General features: G+C 41.9%; 1 protein-coding gene and 1 non-coding gene across 4 annotated transcripts in view; both read left to right on the forward strand.

Moving 5' to 3' along the window:
• VIPR1 (vasoactive intestinal peptide receptor 1) overlaps positions 1–10,207 on the forward strand; it is a 110,492-nt gene that overhangs the window by 92,491 nt on the left and 7,794 nt on the right. For all 3 annotated transcript variants that reach the window (NM_001097523.2, XM_040675299.2, XM_015281047.4), the window contains 4 exons: positions 1,469–1,538; positions 4,475–4,566; positions 9,023–9,152; positions 10,149–10,190. In NM_001097523.2, coding sequence (NP_001090992.2) covers positions 1,469–1,538; positions 4,475–4,566; positions 9,023–9,152; positions 10,149–10,190 — 334 coding nt within the window. The remainder of the gene's footprint in view (positions 1–1,468; positions 1,539–4,474; positions 4,567–9,022; positions 9,153–10,148; positions 10,191–10,207) is intronic.
• On the forward strand, positions 4,203–4,275 carry MIR1662 (microRNA 1662). The gene has a single exon (NR_035155.1). It is a non-coding gene; the product is annotated as a microRNA 1662 (primary transcript).

A 10,207-nucleotide genomic window follows, 5' to 3' on the forward strand; every position in this document is an offset into this window, starting at 1 on the left:
ATGGCCTTCCTACCCTCAGGCAGATTAAACTTCATTCCAATTTGGTGTCATCTGCAAACTTACTGAGGATGCTCTCAATCCCCTTGTCAAACTCATCAATGAAGATACTGAACAGGACAGGCCCCAGCACCAACCCTGCAGAACACCACTCAAGACAGTTGCCAGCTGGATGGAACTCCATTCACCATCACTCTCTGGGCCCAGCCGTGCAGCCAGTTCTTTACCCAGCAAAAGGTCTCAGGAACTGCGCTCTAAAAGTGCCTCTCCCTCTCAGCTATCTTGCTGACATGCTGTCAGCATTTCTAGTTAGATGAGCTGAAGGCAGCCAAACCAGTGACGGACTCAAATAACCTGTTTCAAATATGAATGCCAACCATTTGTCATGGATGCACTCTTGAAAATGTGCTCTTAATCACCTGACTGCTGTGAGGGCTGCACAGAAATATGTTCCTAGCAGTATTAATTTCCAGCAGTGCTGTTTCCAGTTTATTCTGTCATTTCCTTGTTGGCTTTAAAATGCAGTTCTCAGTTAAGTAGGTGAGTGGTGTAGTTTGCTGACCATTCTGCCAGTCACAGTTTGGGCATAGCTTGGATGCATCTAGCTGGATTTACTGGGGCTAATCCCACCACACCTTCTTTCCTCACTTTCAGAAGGTGATGTTTGTTTTTCCAACAGTGCTCATTACTCTGTGCTCAAAGAAATCCCCATTCATGATGATGGACATTAGAGGTCTCACTAATCTGTGATTCTGATAGCACTTCCTTGGAGGAGACCTCACTGTAGGGAAAATTAAGTAAATCTCCATCCTTCCTCGCATTCACCCTGATACAACACAGATTCATAGATCCATTTGAGTTGGAAGAGACCTTTAAAGGTCATCTGTTCCAACTCTCCTGCAATGAACAGGGACATTCTCCAGCCCATTCAATTACCAAGGAGAAAAGCACCCATAGCCTTATATTTGAGGCAAGTGTTACCTACCAGTGCTCAAAGCCACTGCAACAAAAGACATCAGCTCTTCACAGGTCATGCACACCAGGTTTAGTCCTTTTCACATAATCTCGTATACGCAATTTTATCATTTTAACGCAGACTAATAGGGATAGGACAGTGGGTAATGGCTTTAAACTGAAAGAGAAGAGATTTAGCTCAGGTGTTAGGAAGAAATTATTTACTCAGAGGGTAGTGAATTCCTGGCACTGTTGTCCAGAGGGAGTGTGGGTGCCTCATCCCTGCGGATGTTCAAGGCCAGGTTGGATGGGGCCCTGGGCAGCCTGGTCTGGTGGGGGGCAACCCTGCTTATGGCAGAGGATTGGAACCAGACTATCTATAAGGTCTCTTCCAACCAAAGCAATTCTATGATTCTATGATTTAGGCAAAGTACCTGAAAGGTAACAGAGCTGCTTGCTTTTTTTAATTGATGTTTTAAGTGAGTCTGAAATATTTATTTATTTATTTACTTTTTAGGTGCTGGGAGGAAATAATAGAAACCCCAATCTGGTGGATCATTAAAACTCCTATTTTGGTGTCCATTTTGGTAAAGTATCAAGATATTCTTCAGAGCCATCTTTAATACAAAATGTGTGGGGGATAGAGGTGCCTTGATAAGTATTCTGCCAAAAACCATGTAAAATACACTGACAGATAACATTGCATTGTGTACTGAATGTCTGTCTTGGGATAAGAAGCTCAGCCTCTGGATAAGCATCTTTATCTTTAAACATTGACTTAAACGCTGTGGGAAGAGCTTGAGTGATGGGGCACCCAAGGTGGAGCTCATGTAAGCCAGACCAGCTCCATCTCATCCATTTGCTCTGGTACAGTAGCCATGGGAGCACATAGCCAGAGGAGATCAAGGAACATGCTTGGAGACCCAGGAAAAAGTCATTTTGTCTAATGAATCGATGTATGTCTAAATTAGAACTGCTGAATTTTGCCATGAGTTTTTGTTTCTCTGAGTTCAGAGCCCAGGGTGACTTGTTCCATTGTGGATGTGGACAATGTGAAGTAATATGGGATGAGTCCAACCCTAAACTTCTACCTAGCTAGATGAATTCCCACAAGTATTTGCCTCTTGTTTTTGCATCCAGCACAAAGCTGGATTCCAGCTATGTGTTTTTGCATTAAGTTCTTGAGAAGCTTGGCTAATTTCCATATAAACTGGCAAAGGTGCTTAACTCATTACTTCTCCAGATCAGTTCTGACTGCAGAAATCATGACGCTTCTGAGGAACTGAGTACTTCCATCCTTGGTGAATATTATCTGTTTCCTCTGTCAGGTGTAGAGACAAAACTTGAAAAATGAACTTGATAAATAAACTTAGCTTTGAGTTTTCTCAAATCAAGAAACATGCGTGGGAAGGGAAGGAAAAGAATACAGCAGAAATCAAAGCAAATGTGATTATTTTAAACTGAAGCCTTTTCTTAGACATACATTCTTTTTATTCCACATACATAACGCCCTTTGCAAGGAGACCTTTTCTGTAGCATTTGTCAGGCAGGAATTCCAAACTGAAAGAGTTTGCATAATTACTTATTATTCTATTCGCTGCACAGCAAAGAAATAAAATACTTAAATGACACATCTCAAAATATTTATGTCATCATCAAAAGACATAAATTGTATTTTCCCTTTCCCAAGATAAACTTTTGGTGCAGAAATACAACGTACTCTCCCAGGATCAGTGATGCCATGCTTTCTTTTGGTCAGTAAATCAGTTCCTCATTACCAAACAAAATCTATCCGGCAGTTATCTGATTTTACTTTTGCAGGTATCATATAAATCTGTTACAAAGGAAGGCCATGACAATAGCTATATGATGAATAACAGATTTCTGCAGGGAGGAATGCTACAATTTCTGCATGTCCACTCGAATAAAGCATAGACCTCAAATGAAGGAAGAAATATATGTATAACGTTAAACATTAGAAAAATCTTTCCAACCTGAAGAATTAAGCACTGAGAATAGATCAAGTGCCTTTAATTCTATTCTGGGTTGAAAAATAATCTAAACCCTTTTATCTGTTTGATAGCCGTATCTTCTACCATGCAATGCTAAGGCCGTACGAAGCCATCAAGTCACATTCCACCTGTTTCTGTGCCCATGTTTGCTCTTAACCATGATGAGCCAACACAGTATTTAATTTATGGCAGGAGACTGGGGAGCAGCTCTGATCCTACCTGCACTGGTGCAGATTGTGTGCTATCAATGCTCATTAGAGTAATAGATCTAGCTAATTCTATTTTGGACTGATAAATTTTACTTGCCATCAAGTCAGATGCTAAACATTTTATAAGCAAATAAATATGAACAGAAGATATGATAAATGTCATGGGGTAGATAAAGAATGATTAGGCAATGCATCATAACCAAGAAATATAATTAATTTCCAGTCACTCTTAGCCTTGGAAAAAGAGCTGTTGTCTAAATGAGAAATAGGCTTTAGTCTGCTGCATTCACCTGTTGTTGATATAAACCTGAGAACTGCTGGAGGAAATGTTATAATTTGTTTTTGCAGGAAATCAGATTAGCTGCTTGACACAATTCCTTCCGGCCTTTACATATGTTAAAAATCAGAATCCTTTGTGCATTCACTAAACACGAAAAGATAAAGAAACTAAACCAGACTATAAGGCAACTAAACTAGACTATGAAGAAACTAAACTAGACTAAGGCCACAAAAATCCGTCTTCATTTTTCTGCTGGATGTGTTGCATGAATTACATCATGGTTCAATGGATAGGATTTTAGAAGTCAGTACGTTTCTGTTCAACTCATGCCATCTACTTTGTAGAAAGTACCATTCCTAGCTCTACACCTTTGCTAGAAAATAAGGCTAGCTTTGCTTGAGTACGTTAATGAAGCAGTTCTAGCTTAGTAGGTAGGTCCTTCTGGTCTAACCTTGTAGGAGAGGAAACTTTCCACTGTGCTGGTGAGGTGTAACACTTGCTATCTGTTGTCTCCAACTTCTCTCCAGAGAAGAATGCCCATCAGCGCTGAGCAGAGACCTGCTTAAGTGGATACAGCTTTGTGTTTTGTTTTGGTTTCTTTGGCCTCGGTCTTTGACATGCTCAGCAGCCGGTCCCATGTCACCGTCTCCCAAGGGCTTTGACGTCTGTCGCTCTGCTAACTCCCAAGGCTCTTTTCCCACCCTGTCGTCGGCGCTCCCCCGCGCAACAGGACGTCGTGCATAGCTGTGCTCTATGGGTTTGACATCATCATACTTGGGATGTATGACACAAAGTCCCAAGCAGGCTGATGTCAGGCCCAAGATGGCTGCCATCCTGTGTCGGTTTACTGTGTGCTCCTAGAGTGGGGTTCTCTGCTCATGGCTTTTTAACAACAGCTTGCTCCGTGGCAAAGATATTGCAGTGAAAGGCACCTCCCCTTTAACAATTTCTTCTTTTCACTGCAGAACAATGCTGCAGGAGCATGATTTTTATCTTTCTTTTTCCTGTTTCCATCCCAACAGGTGAACTTCATTCTCTTCATTTGCATCATCCGTATCTTAGTCCAGAAGTTGCATTCCCCAGATGTTGGACACAATGAAACCAGCCAGTATTCGTAAGTCCTGGGCATTTTTTTACAGTATTGCATGGTTTTGCAAAACCTCTTTGGCACTTAGTCAAAGTACTGCATCTGTCTGCATTTTTCCTCATCAGAATCACATATTGTTAATTTGCTAAAGATGATCAGAAATCAAGAAATGGGCCTTTTGCTGATGGGCGTGAGAGTAAGAGTAGTGTTCATGAAACAAAAAGGCCTTTTTCATTGCACATTCAATATTTAATCAATATTTATTGGATCCTGAAGGCCAGAGGACTGTGATGAAGAACAAAGAGTATCCATCTACAGTATAGGGTTATTTTTATCTGAAGCAGTTGCCCTCAACTCACTTTTTTCAAAGTAGAAATTGAGAAAATCCATGCATTCAGTAGAATCTGTGGCAGTTTTTCCATTCCCTAAAGAAGACTCCTGAGTGAGATTGCATTAATCCATCCTAATGTACTCATTTCTCTTTGCTCTTGAGAAATAAATTTGTCTCAGAAGTTTTGCTTGTCGTATAGCTTTTGTCCCAATAATACAATGTTGACCTTACGGGGGCTCTTTATAATGAACAACGTGCAAGTGAAATCAGAATTTGTCTCAGCGAGTAAGACTGGTCTTTGGGACAGCTTATTAAAACTACAAGAAATCCATTTCCCTGTATGGATTTCTTATATCTTCAGTGCAAATAAAATAGAAGTTCAGACATTGTTTCATTTTTACCTCCTGTGACTGTCCTGGCTTAGCCTTTCAAATATCCTGGATATTTATCAAAGTATTTCTAGAAAATAAGTAAAAAGGAAAAAGAGCGGTGTCTACCTGCTCACTGTTCATAAAGCCTTCTTTACTTTTTGAGGGAGCTGTGTACTTTGAAGCACGTGAACTCAGTTCATCCTTCAGCAAGATGGAAAACTTAAAATCAATATAGCCCTTAAATATTGACCAACCACAGTTCTGCGTCTTTTTCTCTAGTGATGGTAAATTATGTATTTCATCTCCTACCAGAGATTCTCAAATTTATGAAGGAAAATTCCAGTATTTCACCTTATTTTCTCCCTGCAGCATACAAAGCCAATATTTTCTTTTTCCATCATCATAACACACCAACATTGTCAGACCCGTGTTTTCTATCGCATCTCTATGTATTTCAAGTTGGGCAATCTATCTTCCCAAAACCAGGACTGCAACAGCTTTAACCAGGTGGATAGATTAAATCATCATATTAAAATATGTTCTAGTACTTACTATGCAGCAGCCTGGGGCAGTTGGCTCCCGTTCATCTCCCTAGAAGTGCTGCCAACCACTCATCGGAAGGGTTATGCCCAGATTACCTAGCAGGTCATGCTGAGCTTTGAGCTCACGGCTTTTTTTCTACTTATTTTCCAGTGAAGTGCAAACTGCCAGTAAATCTTCTTTGCCTGGTAAACAAGCCTTGCATGACAGGGCAGTAAGTAACAAAGGCTTCCCCACGTTGTCCTGCCAAATAGGAACCAATTGCAGAAGGATGAATGATCTTCACATCTTCACTTCTTCACCTTCCTTATCCATCTGGAAAAGCATCTCAGCTCCATTCAGGCACAAACCAGTCACGTATAGGTGTCCAAGCCATATCAGATGCCCTAGGATGTTTGATACGCTTGTCTGGATGTGGCATACAAGACATTGCACCTATGGGAGACTTGTGTGTAACTTGTGTATATATACAATCAGACTCCACTGGTATGTCTGAAAGTCTCTACTGACTATTGGCTGCAATGAGACATGAGGCATTGTAGTCTCCTGTAGAAATGAATATTAAGAGTCTCAACTTGAGTTTTGGATCCCACCAAGGGTCCTCTATGTTTAGTGTTTAGACAGCTAGCTGTAGAGACACCAGGGGTCATCCAGATCCTTTTATAAATGACATTAATTGGTAGGTGGATGGTTGGACTGGATGATCTTAGAGGTCTTTTCCAACCTTGGTGATCCTATGATTCTATGATTAGGCATGCAGTCTGCAGTCTGGATCCTTTTATAAGTCATACCCCTGTTACCTGAAATGCTGCTGCTAACTTCAGGGCTTTGGCCTGCAGGACCCAAGAGAGCTTACGAAAACCTGTTGGTAATGATATATGTTGGTTCCTCCTGCCACATCTGGGATAAATAGGCTTTAAAGTGACAACACTGGGAATCTCTCGTTTCCATTTCTTCCTCCTCCTCTTGTTTATTTTATATTGTTTATATTTAAAAAATAATGTGTTGATATGTTGATAGTATTGTTCAGCTCCAAATGGTTTCAGTTTAGCTGCAGGGTGGAAATTCAGGTACACTGCTCATTCACTCACTCGTTAATGCTACATGTACTGAGCTGGGCTTTAATATGTCAGAAATTGTGAAAACTAGTCTCCCAAAACAGTTTTCTGCAAATGACAGAGATTTGTGCAAGAGCAGGACAGCAATATTTGGGGCAAAGAGAAGAAGAAAACACATTATTTTTTGCAGAAGAGATGTTGAGCAAAATTAATCCCATTCCATTCTGTCCATGTTCATAGTTCAATATTATCATCCAAGTTTTCTGGGCAACTTTCCATTATGTGTTCAGGAGCAAAGTGTTGTTTAACTCTTACCACTGCTAAGGAGAGGAATGGGTGCAGCGCTGGATAGTGGAGATGTGTTTTTCCTACATCATCTGTCACCATATCAGAGAGGATAGGTATAAGAAGTGCACTCTGTGACAGGAGGAGAAGGTAATTAATTTTTTGAGAAGCATGGCTTCCTTCAGGTGACATTAACCAGCCTTAGACAGCCTACCATGCATTTGTGTCTACTGTACAGCCAGTCTTCAGCTTCCTGGAATAAACACACCATGACATATGAAAGACAGCTTTCCTTGTTGCAATCTGTAGGGGGATTTTTCCAATATTATGGAGCCAGACCTAAGGGAGCTTGCCTTGAAGATGATATAAAATCCAAAACATCACTCAGTATTCTGGGAAGCTTAGTGCTGGAAGCAAGAAACTCGTTTGAGGTGTTATTCAAACTGGAGAATGGGGCTCCTAGGGGTTAGTCTATGGGCCCTGCTCATAGGCTAGTTCATGACAGTGACAGTCCTTGCTTCCTACAGGCATTCTATTTGCCTAGAATGAGTTGCAGGCAGTAGGTATTCCATGGGGAATCACAGCCTCCAAGCAGAGTTTTAACATCAAACTGTCTTTGGGTCTGGCCCAGGGAAAGCTGGAAAGGTCTGCTGGGAGATACGATGATGAGCTGATGAGCATCATCTGCATAATGCTGGCACATCAGCCTTCACTGCAAGTCTATCCAGATGGCACATAAATGAAGATAGTCTGGGGACTATCTGAGCCTGATGGGACCTGAAGGGTTTGTAGATGGAAGAACAAGTATTTCCAACACCTTTGCCTAAGCTTCTGTTTCTCCAGAAGCCTCTGGGAGAGGGGGATGCAGAGGATGTGGGTGACCGAGAGAACCAAAACCCCCTTAAGCATCCTGAAGTTCTTGATTTCCTTTTTATTTTTTATTTTTTTATTTTTTTTTGTCAGCTAGATTCTAATAATGATTAGATTTAATAAATTATCATCTCTTCCTAATTAGACCACTCATTACCCAGCTTGATGCCATTAAGCACTAATACTGTTCATCCCCCTCCTTTGGAGGCATTCATTGTGCGATAGCCTATCATTATTCTGAGCTAAACATACCATTTCTCTCCCAGAAGCTGTAATTTCCAGAAATTCTAAGCAAACAAAGAAGACACTAGATAATGGTTTAGCTTGTAGAAATGAAAAAAGATCTCCAGCAGGAGGGGAGAAAGAAATACCTCCACTGAAGTTACAGGGAATGAAGATAGCACATTTTATGTTGTCACCGCATCTGAATTCACCAGCCATCTGCAGTCTGCAGGGGAAACAAACTAGGGGTGATGGCTCTCCCTCTGCTGAAGGTGTGTATTTCTTTGGGAGCTGTTCATGAAGAGGAAAGTGAGCACATGGAAGCGCTCCCAGCACAGTCCTTTGTTCTGTGAACTGCTGTAGCTAGCAACTGACTGTGCCCAGCAGAAGGTCTGCTTCTATGGTTCATCACATCCCAGCCCAGGTTGTTAGAAGGATACTGGGGAGAGAAAGCAATGGGTAACTGATCTCAGCTGCCTCCTTTTTGGTGTAGCCCAGACATTTCTGCTTAGTGGGTGAGGGCAGCCTGCTGACATTGCCTCGCTGGAGGCTGTAATTGAAAGCCTGGGTGTTCCCAGGACCTCAGAGTAGGTGGCCCACATCATATATCCTAACAAAAAAAAAAAAAACAAACATTTAGTGTGCATGGCTACCCCATCACGGTCCTGGTAATCAACAGATATGTATTGCATGCAGCAAATTAAAGTTTCAGGGTTGCATAAGGTTCAGCTGCAGGATTTCTCATGAGTTTACCCTTTAGCTCCTCTTCCCTCTCCCCTTATGACTTATGTTTGTCTTTCCAACAGGAGACTGGCCAAGTCCACCTTGCTGCTGATCCCTCTCTTTGGCATTCACTACATCATGTTTGCTTTCTTCCCTGACAATTTCAAAGCAGAAGTTAAGCTGGTCTTTGAGCTCGTGGTTGGGTCATTCCAGGTAAGTCACTGAGTGGACCACCGGTCTGTCCAAGGAATAACCAAACCTGTGACCTGGGCTTTCCCAGACATGCCCAGTGTTGGTCCTGTGCCTTTGGAGAAGAAGCTACTCACTCCAGCTTGGCGAGAGTGGAAGATAAATTTATATTTTACCTATATATTTATCTATACTTCACCAGGAGTTTCTCCTTGTTTTAGACACCTGGAAAGAAAACACACCTCCATGTGCTAGTCCCCCTGGGGCTTTTTTGTGCTTAGGGGAGAAAATCAAGCACGTTCATCCAGTTTAGATATCATTAACACATTTAGATGTGATGAATAGCCTTCAGGAAGGGTCTTTCTGGCCATTAATGGCATCCTAGTCTATGACCAGTTGGCTTTCATGATCTCTTCTGCTAAAAAAGTTCTGTCTCTAAATCCTCCCCAAGTAGGATTGCAGTTAATTGGAGTAGGAGGCAGGTTCCCTATGAGGATGCATTAATCCAGAGGAAACTCTTGATGGAGTTTGCTTTGTAGACCTTCCCACAAGCCTCACTTCATTCACACCCAGTGCTGGGCTGTTGACCTTGGCTTTGCTGTTGAGTGAACAGAAGCACTTGTTTGTGCAATTGCATCCATCCATCAAGCAGCTGTAGCCACTTTGTGTTCTCACAGACTCCGGGCAGTTCACGTTTCCCCAGGAAAGTTGCCTCTAGTATGCCACCAAGTTGCCTTCAATGCTTAAGATTGAATGGCCAGGTGTCCTACTTACAGCTGAAGTGACTTCTGATGGATTTAAGCACCAGTCTGGAGCAAGACTTGAAGTCAAAGCCTTGTATCAGCTCCAAGGTGCCTTAACCAACCTTCCTCTTCTCCTTTTATAGGGAAAATGTGATCAGTTGGTATGTAAGAGGCAGTGACAGTATGCCCTTTCTCCAGGGCTGCAATGGGTTTGGGTTGTGATCTAGGAGAACATAAGCTAGGAGTTGCTAAAAGCCTGTTCTCTCCTTTCCCCTAGGGATTTGTGGTGGCTGTCCTCTACTGTTTTCTCAATGGGGAGGTAAGATCAACAATGTT

This window comes from Gallus gallus, chromosome 2, assembly GCF_016699485.2.
Source record: "Gallus gallus isolate bGalGal1 chromosome 2, bGalGal1.mat.broiler.GRCg7b, whole genome shotgun sequence".
NCBI lineage: Eukaryota > Metazoa > Chordata > Aves > Galliformes > Phasianidae > Gallus > Gallus gallus.